The sequence below is a fragment of the Brachycentrus maculatus genome, unplaced genomic scaffold (genome assembly GCF_059751285.1).
Source record: "Brachycentrus maculatus isolate JH-2025_06_01 unplaced genomic scaffold, ASM5975128v1 h1tg000168l, whole genome shotgun sequence".
NCBI lineage: Eukaryota > Metazoa > Arthropoda > Insecta > Trichoptera > Brachycentridae > Brachycentrus > Brachycentrus maculatus.
In genome coordinates this window covers 182,173-209,621 of record NW_028280921.1, presented here as the reverse complement: position 1 = coordinate 209,621, position 27,449 = coordinate 182,173, and the positions used below count along the sequence as shown (strand labels likewise).

At 34.8% G+C, this 27,449-nt stretch overlaps 2 protein-coding genes across 4 annotated transcripts in view; one reads left to right on the top strand and one right to left on the bottom strand.

The window, feature by feature from the left end:
* mim (missing-in-metastasis) overlaps window positions 1-27,449 on the top strand; it is a 193,929-nt gene that overhangs the window by 129,819 nt on the left and 36,661 nt on the right. The gene's annotated exons all lie outside the window — the stretch shown is intronic.
* On the bottom strand, window positions 281-25,586 carry LOC148308365 (transmembrane protease serine 9-like). Its single transcript, XM_088261858.1, has 12 exons — window positions 25,396-25,586; window positions 24,199-24,544; window positions 22,832-23,020; window positions 21,982-22,172; window positions 20,429-20,640; window positions 18,418-18,613; window positions 16,351-16,404; window positions 7,320-7,466; window positions 4,572-4,798; window positions 2,942-3,198; window positions 2,123-2,325; window positions 281-1,224 (listed from the first exon to the last, which is right to left on the bottom strand). Exons 1-12 carry the CDS (start codon window positions 25,469-25,471, stop codon window positions 821-823), a joined length of 2,502 nt encoding a protein of 833 aa, XP_088117984.1. The 5' UTR covers window positions 25,472-25,586; the 3' UTR covers window positions 281-820.

The window sequence follows — 27,449 nt, the reverse complement described above, 5'->3', positions numbered from 1 at the left end:
TTTTTCCCGGCTCCATCCCAACTTATCGTCTTTGTAGACTGTTGAAGTCAGATCTCGTCATCCTCAGATTGTATGTCCTTCTATCATATACAACGTCACTTATGTCATGCCTTCGTATCATGTTATCTTTCTGTAGCATCCTTGAAATTTTTGGTCTTCCTCTAGATGTCCATCGAGGAAGATCCATGGCGAAAAAATACCTTTTTACTGCTATTCTATTTTATTATTTTGAAAATAGATAGGTAGTACCTAATATGAAACAATAAAAAACCTATTCAAATTGTTGGACTTCTTTATTTGTTTTATTTTGAAAATTGAAAATCCCTGAAATGACAAATTAACTAAAAACCAAATAAAATACGTTTGCCCAAAATCTGTCTTGGATTTGAATTCATGAATATTGTGTCACTTAAAAGGGATGGCGATTTTAACTGTTATTAATTAAAATAAGAAACGTTAAAAAATCTTATATCTTTGCAAAATAGGTGAGAAATTTTGATTAGGGAAATGACTATGAGTGAAGTTAGATCTAGGGCTTGATCTGCCTCTTGATCCAGTCGAGGATATTGTGTTACTTAAAAGAGATGGTGATTTTAACAGTTGTTTATTAAAATATACGAAATCGGATGGGGATCAGGACCGTCAAGACGCTGTTTAGAGCTGCCCGAGACAAGGACAATCATTCACAAGTGATAATCGACGTCAGGGGGACCTGACATGTAACGAGCAGAATATGAATTAAAATATAAGAATCGTTAAAAATCATGCAAAATAGGTGAGAATATTTTGATTAGGGAAATGCCTAGGAGCGAAGTTAGATCTAGGGCTTGATCTGCCTCTTGATCCAGTCGAGGTAGGAGAAGACCTTGGTGTAGACACCGGGCACGTTGGCCAGCGCGCACGGCGTGGGCCCGAAGCTCACCACGCCGTGCAGGCTCCAGGTGATGTCGTCCGCGGCCATGAGCGGCCCGCCCGAGTCGCCGCGGCACGAGTCCTTGCCGGCCTCGCCGCCCGCGCACAGGTGCTTGTCCCAGATCTCGGCGCGTAGCCGCGGCCCGGCGTACGCGCGCCGGCAGTCCTCCAACGAGACGAGATCGATGGCCAGGTGCAGCTTGAGGTCGCTGGCGCGGCCCGTCTCGGTGGCGCCCCAGCCGGCCACGACCACGGTAGGCGTGCCCTGGGTGCCGATGTCGTACTTCGGCAGGCAGATTGGCCGGATGAAGTCTGCAATTTTTTTTTCTTATCGTCAAATAATGTTGTTTGGAAGTTAGTAGTTATTGGGTAATATATACAAAATTAAACAAGGTTTATTTGGTTGAATTCTACATTTATTTATGCATATAATACGTGACGCGTTTCGTCTTCCTAGGACATTGTCAAACACTCAGGACATTGTCAAAACAAAGAGTGTTTGACAATGTCCTAAAAAGACGAAACGCGTCACGTATTATATACATAAATAAATGTAGAATTCAACCAAATAAACATTGTTTAATTTTGGATATATTAGCCAACAATTCAATATGGAATTCTACTAACTGTCTGCAGTTACAATAAATATGTAAGTAGTTAGTTTAACCATGTCTAAGCTGGACATAATCTAGAAAGACCTGGTGTGAGTAACAACACTAAGATAAAGCTTGTCAGGAGTTTAGTCAACTCCATTTTTCTCTATACTACTGAAACATGGACCATAAAAGCAGAAGAAAGAAGAAAAATTGACGCTTTCGAAATGTGGTGTTGGAAGCGCTTGCACCAAATTCCATGGACAGCTAGACGATGCACCAACGAGTCCATTTGTCAAGAGTTACACTTGGTTGGCTTGACTCTGGCCACTGTCTGTACACAACGGATTCTTCAGTTCTTTGGACACGTTGCGCGTGGCAATGATGATAGCCTGGAACGACTGGTTGTAATTGGTAGCCTCGAGGGGAAGGGAGGAAGAGGAGCATTCCCACGGTGGACCGATCAAGTTAAGGCAGCAGCAGCACCTCGGTGGTTGCAGCGTTACGTGCAACGCAGTCAAGGGATAACTGGAGAAGATTCATTGCTTCCACAAGGGTCACAACCCTAAACAATGAGGAATAAGACGGAGAAGAAGAACGGTAAATGACATAATTACATGTGTACGGCGCGTCTGAGGATAGCCTGAGAAGGGCGATGTCGTTCTTCTGGTTGCCGTTGGCCACCGGGTTGTATGAAGCGTGTGGAATGGTGAGCTCGATGGGGATGGTGACGGGTTCGTCGTTGCAGTCCTCGCCTCCCGCTATCTGCACGCAGTCTCTCAGAGTCTTCTTGTCAAATTCGCCAAGTCGAAGATTGATCCTGTAAAATTATTTTTTGTTGCTAGATCTCACAGGGCATCTATCGGTATCGGGAAATATTGGTTTTACGTGCTTTGTACATGTAGCTTGTATTAGAGCCACAGCAGGATGGATACGTCCGCGATGTATGCCCAGTGAACAAGATCAATAAGACCACGATTTAAGCCAAGTTATCAATAGCCCGCAACTTAATTTTCTTTAAACCCAGGTAACATTTGAAAGACACCGTTTTTGTAATGAACAAAAATAGTTTTTCTTCGAAACAAATACATGGTTTTCAAAAGAAATGAATTGTTGATAGGTAGGGAGTTAAAAAAATAATAAAAATACTTTTTCAATGTATATTCTAAATAAAACGAATTCCAATTGTAAATTGTCTTTTTAAAAAAATGGGCGTGGAAAGACGTATGGTCCTTCGCGCTGCTTGTCGGTCGCTTACTGAATTCTATGTTTGCGAGTAAGACTTTAAGTCGCCAATTGGAATATAATTTTATCGGATTGTGAAATACACATTTCGTCTAAACGTCAAGCCCCTAGCGCGGCTGGTCGCGTTCTGCATTTGAACAGTCGAGATCTCAGCTTAAAGATTTTACAATTCGTATTTAAGGTGTACTTACGGGGCTCCCAGTGCGGTGAGCACCTCTCCGTACACGCAGTGAGCGGCCGTGAGCGCGTAGCGGCTGCTGATGAGCGACGCTCCGCAGCCCAGGGAGATGGTGTTTCTCTTGGTCCTGTACTCCACCAGTCCCATCCAGGGGTACTGGTCGATGTTGGTCACGTTCCCGCCCACGATTCTGTCCTCTGAAGCTTCTATACCGCACATGCCCACAGCTGGGAGGAGGTGGTCTACATTAGGCACGGGACCCTCGACTTCCTGCGGTTATATCATGCTATTTTTAAATTATAGTAATAATAAAAGATAAAATATAATAATAGAAGACCCTAAATAAGATGGTCCGACAACATAGCCGCTGTGGAAGGTAGAAACTGGCTGCAAACATCAACCGACTGAGGGAAATGGAAGGATACGGAAGAGGCCTATATCTGGCAGTGAAGAACGGAAAGCTAGAGAAGAAGAAGAAGATTTTATTGAAATTAACAAACAAACCCCCACGTAGCTTCTCCAGAGATGTAAGCAGAGATTAAAAAACTCTACAGCCTCTGTCTTTGCAAAGTTTCGCCTCTTCCATGGTTATAAATAACCGCTGATTACTCCGACTCCTGACCTGACTACTTTCAAGTATTTGAAATACTCGATCATGCCAAGTTTTTCTCGGTCTTCCTCATAGGCAAGTGAGCAGTGCCCAGACCTTAGGCGACATAACATGGATATGGAAGATCTAGACAAAGATAACTTCCGGTACCATGGAGTTTGAGTGGGATGTCAGCTTGAATGTTGGCTTAATATGCTCCTCGAAGCTGTTTGGAAGTTATCTACTAGACGAATGGGTTTCAAGATTCTCGCGTAGCGCACTTTATCTTAGAGATACACAGGCCATAAGCAGTACCCAGACCTTACGCGACATAACATCGATATGGAAGATCTAGACAAAGATAAGTTCCAGTACCATGGAATTTGAGTGGGATTTCAGCTTGAATGTTGGCGTAATATGCTCATCGATGCTGTTTAGAAGTTATCTAGTACATTGTCCCAAAGTGTGTGCCGCAGCACACTGGTGTACCGTGGTGATTAGCTGGTGTGCCGCGGAAAAAAGTCTAGTTTTGTGAAAATAACACAATTTCTGAAAATTTCGATTGCCTGTACTCAGTTAAGTGGGCTCACATTTTGAATTAAACATAATATGTTACCATAATATTATTTTTTGACATCTCGTCAAAGATGAAGAAGAATATGGAAATGTGGGCATTTACGGGGCTGACGACCGTCATAGGCTGGTTTAAGTGATCTTTTTACACACGTGATCTTTTTACACACCACACTACTCAAATTCTTGGAAGTTCTATGTATATGAACCAATTTTGAAACATTACTATTGAATCACTAGAGCTTTACAGACTTCCATATTCTTCTTCATCTTTGATGAAATGTCAAAAAATAATATGAAAATAAGTCCTGTAATTGGAGATAATCCAGATTTTGTGAACAAGTATTTGGACACACTCAAAATGTTACCATTATATGGTAAATATGCACCTCTAAAATTTCTTAATCTGGTAGGTATACCTTGAATAGAAAAAGTTTGCGGAACACTTATCTAGAAGACGAATGGGTTTCGAAATTCTCACCGCTTCCGGCTGCGCTATGTTGGTCGACGGCGGAGTGCCGCAGCAGACGTTGAACCTCGCGGGCCCCTGGCAGGTCGTCTTCTTGAGGTACTGGACCGTCGCGCTGGGCAGCGGCTTGGGCCCGTTGAAGAGAGTCTTCAGGTGGGCGCAGTTGTCCAGGGAGACGCAGAGGCCCTGCGTGTTCTCGGCCGTTGTGCACCTCGTCGGAGGGCAGCACACGCTCACGCCTGCGGAATGTGACCGACCACGATTGAGACCAAGATCTCTGATGATCAAATTCAGAATGCGAACGGCTGCGCTAAGAGCCGGTCGTGTTTCTGCGCGTGATTTTTTTTGGAATACATATTGGAATTTAACGTTTTTTTTAAATTATATTGTGTGATAAAATAAAAGCCATATACTTTTTTCCATTGTAAAAGAAAAAGAAAACACTTGTTTTATACCACTTGAGTTATTTTATTTTAACGGCTAGTTTCGGAAGCTATGCTTCAATTCTCAGGTATAAATAGAAACTATTTATATTTAGACCTGAAGATGGAAGCACAGCTTCCGAAACTAGTCGTTAAAATAAAATAAATATAACTAAGTGGTAAAAAACAAGTGTTCTTCATTTACAATTTCATAATGTGTTACCACAAAGTGAATACCGAAACAATAAATAAAATTGTTTTTTTCCACATATCTTTTTTTGACCAGCGACTGGTTTTGTAGTAGCCGACATCGTCAGACTGGTGATGTCGGTTACTGCGAAACCCGGTCGCTGGTTTAATAAATTTATGTGGAAATAACTGTATACTTAGTTAGTTATTTTATTATATATACTTATGCTGTTTTTTTTTTGGAGATAAACAAATTAAAATTTTCCGCAATAAATTGATGGTGGCACCCGCCTTGTGGCATGTTGTGCCATATTGTTGAAACCACAGCTCTATCACATCAATGCCATTCAACTGAGGTACGAAAAAGTCAGTAATCATGTTTCTGTAGTGCTCTCCATTGACCGTAACATTCTGGCAGTCTTTAAAAAAATACGGGCTAATGATTCCACCTGCCCATAAACCACACCAAACAGTGACTTTAAATGAATGTAAGGGCGTTTCAACAAGGGCTTCTGGGTTTTCTTTACTCCAAATTCGGCATTCCGAATATTGACATAGCCATTTCACCAAAAATGTGCCTCATCGGTGACCAAAATTTTGCGTTGAAAAAGATGAACATTGTTTCGGCCCATTCATTGGACCTACGACGCGCATAATCGTCATTCAGTCTATTCACGGTGAAATGGTTAAAACTCACTGACTACAAATCAACTTTTTTACAGTTGATGTTGACTTTGGTTTTTTAACCGGCGACATTGTTTTTATAGACTTTATCGTCTTTTTCAACTCAAAATTTTGCAACGAAAAGCAGTGCCATATTTCAACTCTTGTTTAAACCAGTTGGAACAGTTTTACGTTGACAATTAAAAATAATGTATCTGAGGATTCTTTCAGCTGATGGAAAGGTGAAATAAGGTCATTTTAAAACAAGAAATGTTATTTATGTATATTTTTACAACTAGTTGTACCCGGCCATGGGTTTCTGTGGCTCGGTCTGGTTGAATGGAAAAGAAAAAAAATGGAAAGCACACATTCTTAATAAAGTGTATTTCATTTCACAAGAAATGAAAATATTAAAAATCCATGAAACAACAATGCAATAAAAACATTTAACAAAAATATACTAATAGTATTAATCAGTCTTGATAAAGAAGCGGTTAGCTTCGAAACCGGTAGACATTATAATTAAGTTATAATAAAATATTCAAAGTGATTTCAAAACAAACTTACATTTAATTTAAATTTAAATTTACTCTGTTTATAAAAAAATTATAATTGTAAAACGAACTCCCTCTCTAAACACAAGTATCTACTTTATTAGAGAGGTAGAAACGTTATATTTGAAATGTATTGTTTATTAACCAACTATTTTGTATTATTTAAATATGTATTTAAAAAAACATTAACATTAAGTATTATTTAAATATGTATTTAAAAAAAACACAAGTATATACTTTATTAGAGAGGTAGAAACGTTATATTTGAAATGTATTGTTTATTAACCAACTATTTTGTATTATTTAAATATGTATTTAAAAAAAAATAAAAAAAAATAATAAAATGGAAATAATAGTATTAATGAGTCTTGATAAGAAGCGGTTATCTTCGAAACCGGTAGACATTATAATTAAGTTATAATAAAATATTTATAGTAATTTTAAAACAAAGTTACATTTTAATTATAAAATGGAAAATCACAAAGTTAGTGCTTCAAATATATATAAAAAATTGTATAATAAAATGTTTATAGTGATTTTAAAACAAAGTCATATTTTAATTGTTAATATGATTGCCTGCGTTTGATTGATTGTGTCCGCCTCCGTAGTGTAATGGTCAGCACGCTCGGCTACCGTTCTGGAGGTCCCGGGTTCGATTCCCAGGGAGGGTCAAATAAATATAAGTGATTTTTTCACTGTATTATTTATTCAATATTACCCTGGACTGGTACCTAAAGCGGAGGGCTGATCGCCTTTCCTTCGCGTGTAAACGATCAAGATAACACTGCGTTTATATGTTGCGATGCCCTATGCACCATTGGGTGCGGATATGGGTTTTATTATTATGATTGCTATAGTCTTCTGGGTATTTTTTTATCTTTGCAAGATGTATTCATTTTCTGGTGTTGTTTTTGATCGATTTGATTTCCTACCTTGCGCCGAAGGACATCGCGAATCCTTTAGAAGCTTAGTGTCCTCGGGCGGTCGCTGCCTGTTCTGCAGTATGGCGAGCAGGCTGGCGCACGACGATATGGGAAGGCATCTCCCGGCTACATTGCTCGGTGTCGTGCAGGCGTTTTCTGAAACATCATACGGTTATGATTACACTCACACGCGGTTTCTCAGTATGTGCATATATTGCTCACTCCTTTCAACAACGTCATATATCAAACATGTAAAATAGGAGATAGTACATAGTAAATAATGTCAATATCGATAAGTATTGCTTTTACTAGACAAACGCTCTTACCACTACACTTTAAAAGCGGATATTATTTATTAACATCAATTTATTAATTTTTATACCAGGAAAAAATATATATTTTCCATATAGCTCACTCCTTTCAACAACATCATTTATCAAAAATCGTCAATTTTCAGTTCTGTATGTTTTCGGAATGCCCAGAAAATGTACTATACCCCAGCAAAAGCGGCATATTTCTAGCTCAATATTTACCCGCTACAGGGCAGAAAGTATTGTTTTTGCATTTTGAAGAAAGGGTATTGTCTCATTATTTTTTAAATATACTTAATATTTTTCAAATGGAGAAAAACCTTTAGGTTTTACCTAAAAAGATCTGTTGCACAGTAAAAAGTTCAATAAGTGGTTTGATATTTATTTTTAATACATTGTATTATATTCTTGAACTTTGAAAACGAAATCCTGAAAATTCTAGTTTTTTGATATATGACGTTATTGAAAGGAGTAAGCGATAGTATAGATTGTTAAACTCATATATTGATTAGCCGGAATTGCTGAAACTTAAAAGTTTTAGAGTTCCCGGTCGGTTCACCAGGACAACTGACACCTTAGCGCTTCCCACGTGTAGAACAAACACTAAACAAGGTTCCTACATTTATCGTTCTTTCAGCTGATGGAAAGGTGGAATGAGGCCATTTTAAAATGATTAAGGAAACACATGTTTTTATACCACTTGATTTTATTAATGACTACTAGTTTCGGAAGCTAAACCTCAATCGTCAGGTCTGAATAATAACTTATTATTATTAGTATTTAAACGGTAATTATTCAGACCTGACGATGGAACTTTAACTTTCGAAACTAGTAGTCATTAATAAACTCAAGTGGTATAAAAACAAGTGTTTCCTTAATCACTATAACACGTCTTACTACAAAGTAAATGCCGAAACAATAAAGGTCATTTTAAAACATTAAATGTTATTTAAGTATATTTTTACAACTAGTTGTACCCGGTCGTGGGTTTCTGTGGCTTTGTCTGGTTGAATGGCAAAGAAATAAAATGGAAAGACCACATTTTTAATATATTTAATTTCACAAGCAATGAAAATCAAAGAAAAAAAAACTTGAAGTGTGATGTCTCATGTGATGTATGTAGGTTTTTTAAACAGATTTTCCCCATTTTTTTCCCACCCAAGTTTATTACTCAATTGCCTTTAAAAGCTGTTTAAAAAAAACTTTCTTGACTGTTTTTTCATGATAATTATTCATCATTTGACCATGAAAGTTGTCTGTCGACGATTGCAAAACCGAATAAGCATTATATTATATTATGTGGATTCGAAACTGAATCTTCTTTGGCGAAGTCTTATCAATGCTTCGACTCGTTCTGTAGAAACAGGTTCAACTTGTTTTGAGTACTATTTCGCGGTCACCTATCTAGATAATAACTTATTTTGTTTCTCATTTGTATCATCCAGCGTTATCTCTCAGAATTCCCCAGGAGTATGTATAGTTATTTATTGATTTGGCGTTTAATTTGTATAACTCCATTTTAATTTATGTATTAATTTTAAATCAAACACAGATTTTTTCAGTCTACTAAGTTGTATTTTATTAACAATTGTCACAATATAATTTTTTTATGTGTTTTTGTTAGTAAAATACAACTTAGTAGACTTAAAAAATCTGTGTTTGATTGAAAATTAATACATAAAGTATGTATAGTATTCGGTTGATCATTTTATACAATGAATGTAACAGCCGTCGTGTTTGTTGGTAAAAATACTTTGTAATCAATGTTTTTTTTAATTAATGTTTTACTTAGTAAATACCACTATTTCTTAAAATCTACTGTGACACGTGTTTCGATGCATTCCGCATCATTTTCAAACACCGCATTCGATGCATTTCGATGCATTCAAACACCGCATTCGATGCATTTCGATGCATTCCGCATCATTTTCAAAAATACTAAGGTTTATTTTTACTTTAGGTAAAAATACTAAGGTTTGTAACACGATATTTATTCACAACACAATCGCAATACGATTATATATATGTATGATCTACATTGGTCTCCATCCAGGGAGGAAGTGTTTTTCATCTAGTTTGTGTAACTCGTTTTTAAAATGTGATTTAAATTACTGGTAAATAAAATCGTGGCTTTGCGTTGACGTAAGTGATTGCCCATACCATCGCAATTTCCTTTCCTCTACCTTATTATTGATGTCTGTTACAGCTTCCACGAATCCGTGAACTCTTTATTTTGTTTACAACATTTCGAGTGTGTCCAAATACGGCGAAACCTCTATCTATCGTTTTTAAAGGGACCTAGTGAAATAAACTATGAATGCGGGAAAACAATGAATGCGGGATAAAGAAGTCAATACATAAGGACATACGATCGAGTAAAAATATCGTCCTCCCAATCTGCATAAACCATTGGTAGCTAGAAATATTAAGAATACAAGTTTTATTAGATGTAAATAAATGTATTTATTATCAAAAAACATACTAAGTTGAATAGAACCCTAAGATCTTCAGACCTCTTCTGCTGTATCCATCACACTAGCTTTTGAAAGTCTGTATCCCACACATAGGAATATTGTAGCTGAATGTAACAAAATTAAGATTTTTTTTTAAAAAATGTAAAAAAACAGACAAATGATATCAAATATGTAGCATAATTCAAACGATGAATACGGTAAAATCGTAGACAGAAACGATCGATACGTTTTATTTTTGTATGAAATTAATTCGGGGTAGAATAAATAAACGACACATCCGGGAAAACTATTATTCGAGGAACGATAGATAGAGGTTTCACTGTACTTCACAAATCTGGATCATCTCCGCTTAAGAGTTATTTTTTACATTTAGCTTAATAAAAGCTTTCCCTATTCCAACATAGATCGCTGTTGTGAACTCACATGTCACGAGTTTGATCAATATATATCTAGGAGTTTCCCAAATTGAGTAGTGTGGTTGTCGATCATGGGTAAAATTATGGAATACACGTTTCGCTCACTCCTTTCAACTTGATTTTTTAGGAGATCGTTTTTAAAGTTTGAGAATATAATGAAATATATTAAAAATAAATATCAAGCCATTTTTTAAACTTTTTACTTTGCAACAGATCTTTTTAAGTAAAACCTGAAGGTTTTTTCTCCATTTGAAAAATATTTAGTATATTTAAAAAACTAATTAAACAATACTTTTTCTTCAAAATGCAAAAACAACACTTTCTGCCCTGTAGCGGGTAAATATATTAAGTTATAAATATGCCGCTTTTGCTGGGATATAGTACATATTCTGGGCACTCCGAAAACATGCACAACTGAAATTTTTCGATTTTTGATATATGACGTTGTTGAAAGGAGTGATCGGTTTGTAAAGTGATCACTTAAAAAAAGCCTATGACGGTCGTAAGCCCTGTAAATTCCCAGACTTCCATATTCTTCTTTATCTTTGATGAGATGTCAAATTTTTATTTTTATTTTGTATTATATATATATATATATATATATATATATATATATATATATATATATATATATATATATATATATATATATATATATATATATATAAATATATATAAATATATATAAATATATATATATATATATATATATATATATATATATATATATATATATATATATATATATATATATATATATATATATATATATATATATATATATATATATATATATATATATATATATATATATATATATATATATATTATTGTGGGTCAGAAATTTAGTTGGGGAATTTCAAAGCATTATCTCAGCTATATTTATATTTTTGGAGGCATTAGTATAATAGTCATCTGCGCATTAGTTAGTAAGGGGGAAATGAAATCAAGAAAAATAATTCTAGATACACTTTAACCTTATAACTGTAAATACTTCAGATATGATTCCCAGTAATAAAATAAACGAACCTGATATTATGTTTTGCGTTAAATGTCACTAATATCGAGTTAATGAAATCTGTAATTACACATATCCACGGGATAGCAATGCTCTATCTCCAAATTTAAAATAATTAAAAAAGCGAAAAAAAAACCCTTTTCTTAGCTTTCATTTTTCAATTAGTTAATTTATGAACCAAGTTTTTCAAATCCAATTTAAAGATTGGTTTTAAATTGAAATCCTTAATGACATAGTATGTATGTATTTATTTAAACATTCTTTGGCGTATAGCCTCTTAGTTGACTGAAATTTGTATTGGAAATTTGTATGGGAAATTAAAACAAAAATAAAATGACCCTCTTCCGCACCTAATGGTGCATAGGGCACTGTATCGATCAGTCCTTCGCCTCAAGTACCATTCCAGATTAATATCACTTTTACCAGTAGGCATTGATTGCGTTGTGTTACTATCCCATACATTTTTATTTATTTAATATACTTAGTTACATTTTTTTAATACAATTTCTATCCGTTTCTACTAAATACAATCTTATAATTTTAGTTGCGCTGAGCCTCTCTAAAAAAGAGACTAAGCTCTTGTACTTGGAGAGGGATTTTTGTGATTGTTGATAGCATCATGTTTACTGGTGTCAATATATTTTTTTTAAATCAAGGAATATGTCCTTGAAGCATCGATAATGATATAAAATTATAAAAAAGAAAAAAAAAAACTCGCTACCTAGATACAGTTTTGTCCGCAGAAACTCACCCCCGGAAAGGTTAAGGTCCAGCATTCGTTAAGTCGCAAATAGATTTTCTCTAAATTCAGCATTCTCTAAATTTATGGATATTTTTTCTTAAAAAACTGTTTACGCATTGGAAATAATTATATGGTTTTGAAAAAAAAGAGTTATTAAAAGTTCAGGAGTAAAAAAAAAATATATATTTTTTTTTCTCCATATATATTCCAAAAAAAATAAATATCTAATGCACTTTAAAAAAAAACGAGGGTGAAAATACATGTGACCTCTCCGGTGGTCTCCGGTGGAATGAATGCGAATTGAGCCCAGCTGAGTCAAAACAAGTGGAATCAGGCAATAACCGTATTAGCCAATCAGCGTCCTTAACTTAACTGTTAACATGTAATGTCTCTAGAGACTTCATATTAAATATTTTATCTTATGCAAAATAAAATTTACTTGTTTTTCCTTTGAATAGTAAGGTTTACAATTATAGTTTTGTATTTTCCTTATTACCTGTTGATGAGAATATCTGTAGTTCTAGAAACTAGTCGTTTCTGTCAGCCTAAGCGGCTATTCCTATTTCTAATAAAAGTTTGAAATTGAAGTATTTTTGAAGTATATCAAATCAACAAAAAAATAAAGCCACTTGAGAGCTCGGCTGTCCAAATTTAAAACACAGTAAGGGACATTTTTTTGTAAGTACGTTTTTTTTTTGCATTTTTGGACTAAGTAGAATCTACTTTTTTGCATTTATGGACTAAGTAGTCCATAAATGCAAAAAAAACGTACTACAAAAAAAATGTCCCTTACTGTGTTTTAAATTTGGACAGCCGAGCTACGTAAGCTTCTTTCCCTAACCGTCAAAATATTTTGAATATTGTTTAGTAGAAACTGTTTTAGTATTAATCAGTCTTGATAAAGAAGCGGGTAGCTTCGAAACCGGTAGACATTATAATTAAGTTATAATTAAATATTTATAGTGATTTTAAAACAAAGTTACATTTGAATTATAAAATGGGAAATCACAAAGATAGTGCTTCAAATTTAAATTATATTGAAGGATTTTTGTTCATAATAAAAACACAAATATTTCTCTCTTTTTTTTTTAAAGAAAGCATGAAGAAAGTGGAGGATTCACAGATTGTTTTCTATTTTTTATTTATTGTAGTTGAAAAATTCGTTTAATTCAAAGAAACGGGGTGCCTTTGTGTCATTTTTTTAGCATGGGATGCAGAGCGATTGTAATTTGGGGAAAAAAACATCGAAAGTAGGATACAGCGCGGCAAATATTCACCCAATTTTCCTTTTTTTCTTATCGACTTCTAGTTCATTATGTGTTCACAGAATACAGACATATATATCGCTTACTCCTTTCAAGGACGTCATAAATAAAAAAAACTTGATTTTTCAGGAGAACGTTTTTAAAGTTTAAAAATATAGCACAATGTATTAAAAATAAATATCAAGCCACTTACTGAACTTTTTACTGTGCAAAAGATACTTAGGGTATATTATATATAGGGTATATTATACCTGAAGGTTTTTTCTCCATTTGAAAAATATTTAGTATTTAAAAAAAATATATTAAACAATACCTTTTCTTCAAAATGCAAAATCAACACTTTCTGCCCTGTAGCGGGTAAATATAATATTAAGTTAAAAATATGCCGCTTTTGCTGGGACATTTTCTGGGCATTCCGAAAACTTACACAACTGAGCCCTTGAGGTATTATTTTACGAAAATGAGGCTCTATAAGTTATCCAAATTTATTATTATTATTAACTGAAAATTGCCGATTTTCATATATGACGTTGTTGAAAGGAGTGAGCGATATGTATGTTTACTATAATTGTATGCATTCAAATTAATATAATACTTTTTTAATTGTTTTGTTTTTTTTTACTCGAATTATGCACGTTGATTTGTTGTCGCGATTTCTTGGAACCACCGACATGAAACGTGTTTTGCTACCGTACTACCTGCTATTGAGTTACCCGTTTGCGGTTTATTGGTGTCCAGGAAAACGTGGTTAAGTCATGGTTACGTCGAAAAATAAACGTCTTGTTCAAAAAAATACTTGATACTTATCCGTCAGAGCATTATTTGATTCTTTAAAACAGCTAAATCTTTATTGTACTGCTAAAACATATAAAAAAGATATTATTTTTTGACATCTCGTCAAAGATGAAGACGAATATGGATGTCTGGGCATTTACAGGGCTGACGACCGTCATAGGCTGGTTTAAGTGATCACTTTACACACGTGTAACGTTCACCAATTCTGCCCATTATTGACAACCACACTACTCAAATTCTTGGAAGTTCTACATATATATCTGAACCAATTTTGATACAATTTTGATTTTTTTATTCTTGAATCACTAGAACTTCACTAGAGACATCTATTGGAGAGATGAAAAAAGCTTTTTATGGAGCAGAAACTCTTTTATTAGTATGTGAGGTCTGAATCCTGGATTATAATCACACACATTAGAATCGCCAGAAAATATCATTTTCATTTTTATCATTTTAGCTTATAATTTCTCGTCAGCCCCGTAAATGCCCAGACTTCCATATTCTTCTTCATCTTTGATGAGATGTCAAAAAATAATACGAAAAATACTCCTATAATGGAGATAATCCAGATTTCCGAACAAGTATTTGGACACACTCAAAATGTTGGATATAAAACGCAGTTCCACCAAGAAATGTCGGTGCAAAACTTAAATCTAATAAGTGTTGATATTATTGTGTTTGTTTTTACTTACGTCCAATAATTGGAGCGACATGATAAAGTGTTAAAAATAACAAAGTCAGCCAACGTGATGACATTGCGCTCGATCTCCGACCTTTTGCGGCCATGGAATCTTATTTTTTATATAAATATGTAAATAACTGTTTCTAAAACTTTATCACAATATTGAGGATTCGTATCAGACCGACCGTTCAAGACGGTGGCGGATTCGAGACTGGACAGCGGTCGTGGCTAGATATCGGACGATCGCGGCGAGAAAATGTGATCTTGAACGTGAACGGTTGGGCAATAGTAATCATTGCTGTTATTGTCTACCATGTTGGGTATTTTCGATGAGCCATATGTAGCTGGTCTTTGGCGTCCCGTTGAACTCTGAAACCTTTCCATCACGGCATATTTAATAACTTTTAAGAAACGCCTGAGGCATTACTATATATCATTAGAATCCTAACTATCCATCAATCTTCCTCCCTTAGTTTTTTCCTCTACTTCCTTCCACAAACTCCCTTTTTCCTTTGCCTTCCTTATCATCATCAATTTGTAATTTATGTTTTCTTAAATGATCAAGTCGTATCTACTTTTTGATTGCAAACAGCCATATATGGTATCAAACGTTTTGATCAATATCACTAGTCTGTTTTTGGTTGGTTGGAAGATATTGGTTATAAGCTATAAGCTCACCAATGTACTTATTTATTTTCTGTAGATACAAGAAATCGGAAGTAACAATTTCTGTAGGGACGAGAAGTTTTCCTCTCTTATTCTCCCGAGGGCTCCATCTTAACATTTTAGTGGTCTATCTTGTGGGGTCTTGTCTTGCAACATATCTATGCTTTATGTATTGCGAATATGGTTTAAAGTGAGCGAAAATCTCGCGGAAAAAAACGCAGAAAAAAAATTTATATATATATATATATAAATAAAAACGTGAGTATCTTTTTAATGTTGCCGAAACATATTTTATGCTACAGAACTTTTTTTAAAAACATGTATTGTTACGGGAAAACACGTTTCATCTAATGAAATTTTTGCATGGCAAACTTGCTTCTGGAACATTTTTTTGTTGATTTTTTTTTTTTGTTTTTTGAAAATATAAATATTTCTGTTTTTATTATTTACAAAAATATTTCAATTTCATACTATTTTGGTGAGCCTAAGCGGCTCATTATTAAAAATAGGTATCGAATTGCGGTAGAGTGGATTCGAACCCAGAAACCATGACTCAAGAGTCCGCGACACCAACCACGGGACACAAGTGCGTTATGCAAGGCACCACTGAACGCCAGAGCGTAACCGATCTGTTATAATCACGAGTAATAATATCCGATGTTTGGTTGAACTTCGGATGAAGTGTGCGAACAAAGACTTGCCCGGAGTCAACAGGTTTGCCTTACCTACAAATAATGCATGCATATCACGCACAACAGTTTACTTGCGTCTTAAACATCTTCGAAGGCAAATATGCTATTATTTTTTTTTTCGAATCGAAAATTAGTAATCAAATAAATGCTCATTATATTTCGATTTTTATTTATTTAAACATATTACATACATAAGTCACTTATTTAATATTCCCGATGAGTAATTTCCGTCACTCATTTTGGGACAGGGGATTACGGTTAACAAGACTGAAAAACAGATAAGAAAGTAACAAACGAGAAAACACATGGCTAAATGGAAAATATAAAATAATAAAAGGTACAGTAAATAGGCATATTAAAATGGTTTCTTCCTTGCTTCGTAATTCAGGTTTCTGAAGACGTCTTCTCACGGTGCGTTTCGAAATTTATGTTGCATTCACTTTCCAGTTCAGCAGATAGCTTTGAAGACGATTTTTAAATGATTAAAATAACCAGTATTTGGTATTTTCTGCCAGTTTTTTGGCGATTATTATAAGAACCATTTTCAAAAATCTTTTCATTGTTGGTTGGACCGCACACTAGGAGCATTGATTTATTATTATTATTATTTTTTGATATCTCATCAAAGATGAAGAAGAATATGGAAGTCTGGTCATTTACGGGGCTGACGACCGTCACAGGCTGGTTTTAGTAATCACTTTACACACATGTAACATTCACCAATTCTACCCATTATTGACAACCACGCTACTCAAATTCTTGGAAGTTCTATATACATATATGAACCAATTTTGAAACATTGTTCTTGAACCATTAGAACTTCACTAGAGACATCTATTGGTGAGATGAAAAGAAGCTTTTTATTGAGCAGAAACTCTTATATTAGTATGTGAGATCCGAATCCTGGATTATAATCACACACATGAGCAACGATCAGGTATGCCAAATACTTGAAAGTGGTCAGGTTAGGAGTCATAACAATCGGCGGGTACGTATGAGGAGATGCATGAACGTGGAAGAGGCGAAGAATGTTTGCAAGGACAGAGTGGTGTGGCACTCTATGAACAGAGTGGTGTGGCACTCATGATGGTTAGTTAGTTTTGGTTAGTTACCTGAGTAACGTGAGAAAATATCATTTTAATTTTTATTATTAGAGTAAAATAGAGTATTTTGAGTCTAATACTTTAAAACGCATATTTATTATTTTAACTTGTAACATGTATCTTGAAAATAATAGTAAAACTTAATACCCATACTTGTGTGATTAATTTTATGATCATGTGGTTTATGACGATTAGCTATTGTAACTTACGATGTAAAATTGTTTCGAAAATATGTTTCTTTAAAAAAGTGATCACAGTAAAACTTATTGGGGGTACAATATAATGGACTTATTGGGGGTGGGGGGTGTCCGTTGAAGCTGGAAATCCATCATATAAAGAATGTTAAATACTCTATTTAGATATATCGCTCACTCCTTTCAAGAACGTCATAAATAAAAAAAACATGATTTTTCAGGAGAACGTTTTAAAGTTTAAAAATATAATACAATGTATTAAAAATAAATATCAAGCCTCTTACTTAACTTTTTACTGTGCAACAGATCTTTTTAGGTAAAACCTGAAGGTTTTTTTCTCTATTTGAAAAATATTTAGTATATTTAAAAAAATTATTAAACAATATCTTTTCTTCAAAATGCAAAAACAACACTTTCTGCCCTGTAGCGGGTAAATATTAAGTTAAAAATATGCCGCTTTTGCTGGAATATAGTACATTTTCTGTGCACTCCGAAAACATGCGCAACTGAAAATTGACGATTTTTAATTTATGACGTTCTTGAAAGGAGTGAAGGATATGTAAATAAACAAAACAAAACACAATAAAAATATATTTATTGTCTCCGATCACTCATTGTGAAGTGACGTTTGATATCGAATAAAGCAAGTAAAATTAATTTATTCATTAAAATGAGTTTTTCTTCAAATAAATGTCTTTTAGACGAGTAGTATATACTTATGTCATAAATTTTATGTGATATGTTTTTTTATTTTTCCGTGGTATCCCTTATCCAGTCGAGGTACGGGTATATGTTAGTGTAAACGGCCGGCAGAGAGGTCCCGCAGTCCTGGAGCCCGTAGCTAACCAGGCCTATCAGGTGCCACTTGTAGTCCGAGAGCATCATCAGCGGGCCGCCCGAGTCGCCGGAGCAGGTGTCGCTGCCGGAGACGCCTCCCGCGCAGATCTGGAAACCAGCATCCCACTTAACTATAAAGTCAAAATAATTTTCATCTTCTTCTGAACCTTATCTGCGTCCAATGATGTATAGAGCGCTGCTTAGTACAGAAGCAGTGTTGTCCAGATTGTTCTTTTAATCCTTATCTGCACCTAATGGTGCATAGGGCACTGAATTATACGAATGCATTTTTTTTGCTTACATGAAGGCAAGGTGATCACCCCTGTGCTTCAGGGACGAACCCAGGGTAATATTAAATCAATATAAGAGGTAAAATCACTAATATTTATTTTCACCCCCACAAAATATGTATACGGTCTTTGAACATGATGCGGAATGGTTTTTAAGAAATATTGGTATTTACTAAGTAAAACTTGACTTAAAAATGTAAGAATTTTTCCTATGTCAAAATATAGTAAAGAGAATGTATGGCGAATTTTTCAAACAAGTTGCGACAACCCTGTTCTATTCTTACTCCGTTCCGCTGTACCCGTGCCCTTTGGGGCAGATTAAAACCTGCTACTCAAAATGTTGGGTCCGCGATCAATTCATTAGACTCAGTGTGACTTTATAGTTGACCTGACCCTATTGACAGCTAGACGCACCAATGAGTCCATTCGCCAGGAACTACGCTTGGATGGCTTGACTCTGGCTAATATATGTACCCGACGGATTCTCCAGTTCTTTGGACACGTTGCGCGTGGCAACGAAGATAGCCTGGAACGACTAGTTGTGATCGGTAGCCTAAAGGGAAAGAGAGGGAGAGGAAGATCCCCCACACGGTGGACCGATCAAATTAAGGCAGCAGCAGGCACCTCGGTGGTTGGAGTGCTACATGTAGCGCAGTCAAGGGATAACTGGAGAAGAGTCATTGCTTCTGCAAGGGTCACAACCCTCAGCAATGAGGAATAAGACGGAGAAGAATGGCCCTATAGTCCCACCCTTCTTTTCTTTTTTATCCCCTAATGTTCAACAGTATTCATAAAGTAAATGTGAAATTTACTTTATGAATACTGTTGAACATTAGGGGATAAAATTAATTTTAATTGGCTTTTATCATTGTCAATCTAACTATTTTTCAATATTTTGTGCTTACAAGCTGTACAATTCCCAAACAAATAAAATAAATAAATATGTATACTGCTCTAATGTGCAAAGGCAAATAGCCGCAAGTTAAAAACAGTAGTTTTGAGATAAACGAGTTAAAGTCAACTTAAAGTGATGCTTTTTGCCAACACATGTATCAAATTAATACAATTTTGCGGCTATTTGGAAAATGAATATCTCTGCAAAGGAAAGAATGGAGTAAAATCTGTGATTGTATATGATAGAGGCCAGTTATAAGAATGCTTTGAGCCGTGTTACGGCAAACAGCCGCAACTTGAGTTACGGCTAGTTGCCTTTACACATTAGTGCATGGGTGGCCAACATTTACTGTAGCCGGGCCAGATTTTAGAAATGAGATATCCTACCGGGCCATAAAACAAAATTTAATTTATTTTCTAAGCAAACAAGGTCAATAAGAATCATTCATTGGATATCAGGCATGTTGGCTTTGTTTTAAATTCCACAAAAAAAATAGTTTATAGTCCATCTGTCTTATAAACTTCTCAGTTCTTCTGTTACTCTTCTCTTCTCTAGTCCAACGTCTTTACTACTTGACGCCATTATGGGTCTTGAAATTATCAGGATAGTGAAATACTTCATATGAGATATGATACGAACTACGCACGATGGAATGTTCTTTTGGTGGTTTAGTGTACACTAAAGGAAAAAAAAAATTGAGATTTGCTCCGCGGGTTGGCCACATTTGCATTAGCATACCTGCGTGCTCCAAAGTTTTCTCCCTAAGGCTTCTGCGCAGCGATCTCGCGACACGTGCGGAAGAGAGACCCTCAGTTTGGGACCTCCGGCGGTCCCGTCTTCTCTCGTGCCCCAACCGGCCGCCTCCATCGTGAAGGGCAGTGCGGCATCTACCTTTGCAGCAAAAGCTGGCTCTGGATTCCAGTGCGGCAAGCAAGCTGGTGCGATGTAAACTGGAATTCATTGTTAACATTTCATCCGGTCTGCCGCGGCAATTTTTAGAATTCCAGTCTTCTACTACTACTACTACCATCACGCCGTTTCTCCGCAGGGGTAGGCAGAGAGGATGGAACGCCACACTCTTCTATCCTGAAATACACTCCTCGCCTCCTTCACATCCATACATCTAGTCATACATGCCCTCTGATTATGCAGACTTTTCACACCGCCAGGTTTTAGGTTCTGATTGATCTGATCGGGCCAAGTTTTTTTCGGTCGTCCTCGTTCTGTTTTCCCCCTCACATTCGCCACATATATTTTCTTAGTCATTCTCTCGTTATCCATTCGCTCCACTTGTCCATACTACCGTAAAGTCTAAAAATCCAATTTCATTTAATCATATACTCTCAATATTATTAATATTTATTTAATGTATACTTTATTTTTAATAACCTAAATATTTATTCATTTATGTCAGTCATTTTTACTTTTATATTTTTTTACAAAAATGTATAACCACTCGCCGAGATTTTTATGTCTACCTACCAGTTTCGAGACGTACCCGTCTATCCGTCAGGACGATCACTACAATAGCATGCGAACTATACTACCCGTCACCACCATAGCACTGTTCACACACTCAAAACTACACAAAATGTTTATCACTTGCGATTTTGGTCAACCTGAGGACCAACATGCATTAGGGGTTGCTGAACAGACATGCATTTAGAGCCGAGGTCTGATATGCACTAGGAATATATCAATCTAGCTATAAATTTTTCCAATTAAGGATTCGGTGAAGGCGCATATGAAGCTGGTGGGGTTCGGTACCTCCAACACAGCTTGGAACCATTGCACTAGATCAGGCATGGGGAACCTTTCTATTTCAAAAGGCCACATTCATTTATCTGATTGAACATGAGGCCGCAGTAAAGAAAACTTTGACACCCCTCCTATTAACTAAATATTTTAACTATATCACTATACAAATTGTTAAAAATGCAATTTAAAAAAATATAGACAAATGCATATTTACAAATCAATTAATTAATGATCAAGCTGCGTATCTATAAGAAACATACTTAATACATAAAAAAAGTACGCACATCATTAAAAATACTTGTTAATGTTACAGGTTTACCAACCTTTAATGACTAATTTGCATCTGATTTTTGTTAGACAGCATTTGAATATTTGGTGCTCAAAGCGCGCTCACTCATTCTTTCTCGCTTACACATTGGTAATATGTGTTTTATTTAAAAAAAATTGGCATCAGTCAAAAGGCCGCACTAGAATAGCCAAAAAGCCGCATGTGGCTTAAGGCCGCAGGTTCCCCATGCCTGCACTAGACTCACATGTGTATGGCGCCTGCTTGGCAAGTTGTATCAGGGCAATGTCGTTCCTCATGGTTTGGTCGTTGTACTTGGGGTAGGCGATCGCTCTTAGCACTTTGATGCTAAGCACGGGGTCCGCGCAGTCGTCACTCTCGTCCGACACGCAGTCCATTTCCTTTTTGGTGTCGTACTCTCCTAGTCGAACGCTCACTCTGGAATGACAAATTTGCATTTGATATTAAAAATTTTATTAACTTAATATTTATAATAACACATTGTTGGTGAGCGGTTTTTTTCATCATCCCTGACCCTAACCAGTAAACTAATTAAAGTTGTAAACTAATTGAGGTTGTATACTAATGCAAGTAACCGAAAACCCAACTACAATCTGTAAAGGTATTGTATTGCCATCTGTATTGGCATCTTGCGCTGTACCAAAAGTAAGCAAATAGAGCGCTTATAAGCATCTTCCGCTCTCTACCAACAATATGTCAAAAACGCTTTTAAGATATTCCCACATGCAATGTGTTTATAAAAATTTCAATGTTTATTTGTTCAAAATCTCAAATTTCTTTAAGTTATTCACAGATTGCTTCGAAATTTAGTCACAATATTGCATTTAAATACGCACATGGTTTTATATAGCTGTCACTGGTGTTTTTACCTGCAAAAAAAACATTTTGCACTTCGCATAATGCGATTCCCACCTAAAAATGTTCATAACCCTCAGTAATGAGAAGTAAGAAGGATAAAATGGAAATATGAAACAAAGTGTTGATGTTCTTTTGTCGTTTTTTTTGTTGCTGCAATAGCAGCTCTATCCATTGAACGTAACAGCAAGAAACGCCATATCTCTTTCCATTTAACTTACAATTTTTTTTCATTTGCAACGCAGTGCGCCGCAGTGAGCACATAGCTGTTGGTGATAAGTGACCCGGCACATGTGGTGGTGATGGATCCATCCGTCTCCTCGTACTCCAGGAGAGCCATCCAAGGGTAGTCCTTAAGGGAGACCTTATCCCCTCCGAATATTCTGGCTTGAACCAATTGTATACCGCATCTGGAAAAAAATAATATACCGTGCAAAATGAGAATAAGTCGCCGCGTCAATTGAAGATCGCTTGATGAATAATCTCAATACAACGACAGAGATCTTTATACAGGGTTTTTACTTCAAATAGGATAGATTTATATTATTCACTGACACTTCGTGATGGAATTGCATTTTAATATATTATTAGATTAAAACCAGTATTTTTAGCTTTTCCACTTTATTTTTATTTGACCAGCGACCGGGTTTCGTCGTTATCGACATCATCAGACTGGTCCGATGATGTCGGTAATGACGAAACCCGGTCGCTGGTCAAATAAAAATAAAGTGGGAAAGCTAAAAATATTGGTTTTAATCTAATAATATATTCAAATAGGATGTTTTAGGAACCAAATTAGATGCCTTACATATTAAATGAAATGTTTTACATTACAAAGAAATAGGACTTTTTACTATGTTTTATATAAAGTTTAATTTAAAAAAAAATATTCATATTAATAGTACATTTTTTTTTGTTATTTTTATTTATTTATTTCATAGATGCATACATTTTTTTTATTACTAAATGTATTACGGCTCTTTAGCCATGGCCTGTGTTGAGCCGAAATACTTACATGTTAATAATTTTTAAAAATTTTATTATATATATATTTTTTAATTATTAGATGATATACATTACAAACAATAGATACAATAACAATTTACAGTATAAAGGTTTTACAATAAAATAATTACACCTGGACTTTAGTTAATTTACTTTCTACCTTGTCTCTTCCAACGAGAAGCAACTATCGACGGACACTGTTCTTAAAGACGTGATTACTACTGGAATTCTTAATGGTTATTGAAATGCAAATCTGTTCTGTTTATTGTATTCCATCGAAATCATAATTAAAGTTGCGACAAAACGTGACCAAACCAATATGAAATCATTAAATCACACCAAAATTAATTCATTTTCTACCTTGTCCCTTCCAACGAAAAGCAACCATCAACCATCATTTATTTGTAAGGCACCTAATTTGGTTTGTAACACGTCCAATTTGAAGTGAAAAACCTGTGTATCATCTGTAGGGTGAATAATCCAATGTCTGATGGTTTTATATTTTTGGTCAGATTTCACTAGTAAATTTTTTAAAACCGGACGAATCTACATAAAAATAAAACAAAAATACAGCCATGCGTACCGTTCGCTCGCCGTCATAAGAGGATAGACGTCGTTCTTCCTGCAGCAGACCGATATTCTCGGCGTATTGTCGCAGCGGGCCTTCTTCAGGTAGTCCCTGCCCTTGCTGTCCGTGGGCTTGGTCAGGATGCCCATGACCTCGGGGCACTGCTCCACCCTGAGACACAGTCCGCTGAGGCCCCTCGGAGTGAGGCACTCCACGTTCCTGCAGCAGACCCGCTCGACGGCTCCGTAGCTGGCGCACTGCCCGTCTTGTCTGTGGTCGTCTGTGATCTTGTTGAGGTACGAGCAGTCGGATTCGGGAACGCACCTTCCCGCAACGTTGTCGGAGGTGACGCAGCTTTCGTCTGAAAAATGTATTTTTCATTTTATCTTAAATTAATGCGGAAGCCGAAGTAGCAGTGCACATTGGCTTTCTGGTGTCAGCCCTAATGTATTAAAGCGAAACATAGAGTTGGTATTAAAAAAAAAAAAGTAGACTTAAAAATCTTACGGTGGGTAACTTCCCTTGTCATGTGAATTTAAATATCTGTTTATGATTAACAATAAAAAAATTACCATAAAATATCTCTTAAAACATTGTTTGCTGGAAAAAGCTTGAAAGCGTATTAACATAACATAACATAAATTGTATACATTTATTTACATCACAATTTTAAACATATTTAAAACAATTTTTTTGCAGAGACCCATCAAGCCACCCTGTGCGTCTTGTAGGTGGAGTTCTTTTTTAATACATTTTTTTATTGTTTTTAACGATTTTAACCTAATATACACACAATAAGAGAGAAAAATTAAGAAAGTAAACATTTTACAATTTTCATAAAGTTAACTCTTGATCATTCACCCATTCCTTTGTTTTGCCTTGGAATGCCCAGAAAATGTGCTATATCCCAGCAAAAGCGGCATATTTTAACTTAATATTTACCCGCTACAGGGCAGAAAGTGTCTTTGCATTTTGAAGAAAAGGTATTGTTTAATAATTTTTTTAAATATACTAAATATTTTTCAAATGGATAAAAAACATTCAGGTTTTACCTAAAAAGATCTGTTGCACAGAAAAAAGTTCAATAAGTAGCTTAATATTTATTTTTAATACATTTTAGTATATTCTTAAACTTTAAAAAAGATCTCCTGAAAAATCAAGTTTTTTGATATAAGACGTTGTTGAAAGGAGTGAGCGACATATATAACTTACGTGTTTTCGCATTTCCCACGCATGATATTAGTGTCACAAACGAGATTGTCCATAAAAAGTTCAGCATGTTGATCATTTAATGTGTCTATTTAGAAATAATAGTATCATCATCACATTATCCTATATTTACTATTTAAACTGTCACTTGCTTTAAGCGTACATATGAGTTAGCGGTGGCTTAGTCACGAACTAAACGCTTACTTGTATCTATGGACCAAATTCATTCTGACAGATTGATGTTTTTGTTGACATCATTTTTAATCCTTTCAAGAACGTCATAAATCAAAAAACTTGATTTTTCAGGAGAACGTTTTTGAAGTTTGAAAATATAATACTATGTATTAAAATAAATATCAAGCCACTTATTGAACTTTTTACTGTGCAACAGATCTTTTTAAGTAAAACCTGAAGGTTTTTTCTCCATTTGAAAAATATTTAGTTTATTTAAAAAAATAATTAAACAATACCTTTTCTTCAAAATGCAAAAACAACACTTTCTGCCCTGTAGCGGGTAAATATTAAGTTAAAAATATGCCTCTTTTGCTGGGATATAGTATATTTTCTGGGCATTCCGAAAACATGCACAACAGAAAATTGACGATTTTTTATTTATGACATTCTTGAAAGGAATGAGCGATATATATATATATATATATATATATATATATATATATATATATATATATATATATATATATATATATATATATATATATATATATATATATATATATATATATATATATATATATATATATATATATATATATATATATACACATATATATAACAAGTGTATTCAATTGAAAGTATATTTAGAAATAATTGTTTTTTTCTGAAAAATAATTTTTGACTTTGTTTTTTACGGCTCTAGTAAAATCACAGCTATATGTCTGAAAATAATTAATATTTTACAATGGCAATATTATGTTAAAATAATTTCAACATTCAATATTTATAAATGATGTACGTATTATTTTTTATAAACTTTCTTATCATATTTCATTAGGTCAATTAATTATCAAAAAACATGTCAATCGCTTATGACTGGAGCATTCTCCTTGTAGCAGAGAAATTTAATTACTGTTATGTAATAAAAAACTTTTCATACATAATTATGATTATGCCCGTCTCACACAAACCCAGATTTGTGAACAAAGATTTGAACACACTCATATAGAATATTCTGGAAATTCATATATTTTGTCTGATTTAATATAAATAGAATGTTAGAACGTTTTAACCCATCCGCATATCAGTTTTTTTTTCAAAACATGTATACAAAGACACTAATTGAATGTATCCCCGCAACTAAGAAAGTTGTCCCGCCCGGAGATATGGTTTGTCAAACAGTGAGGCGCTAATATTTTGCACCTGATAAAACGAGAACAAACATAGAAATAATCTTTGAATGCAGAAAAAATATGCACGCACTACAGATTGGGGTTTGTGGTTTCAAATCAGTCCTACCAATGATAACGCTCGCGTGTTTGAAGCGTGAAAGGCATTCAAATTCAACCGAGTTATAAAAATAAACTCATAAAATTAAAACTTTTACTGTTTTACCAATAAATATGGTACATATAACTATTATGCATGTATTTTATCGTGTGTCTAGATCAGAAATGTGATAAATTAACAAGAAAACTTAAATCAATAAAACATTATACCTGCGATGTAAAGTTTTGATTTGTAACTGATTTTAGTTGATATTTCAATCAAAACGATAATTCTATCCTTACAGGGACATCTTTGGGACAAATTTGTATAAAAATTATAAGAAATAATGCATTACAAAAAGCTTTCTTTACTGATTTGTAGATATCACACTTAGTATCTTTATAATATGAACTACCACGGATGTGGGCGTGGCTTAACCTGCGGCTGTTATTCGAATGTAAAAACATACCTACCGCCAACATTTGGCGGCAGATAGGTGGATGGGTTAAGGGATCAACCTTATTAATTTATTATGAAGCATACACATTATTTCTAAGACATGTAAACTAAATATGCCATAAATCCTTGTACATAATAGGCTGGGAGAATTTCTA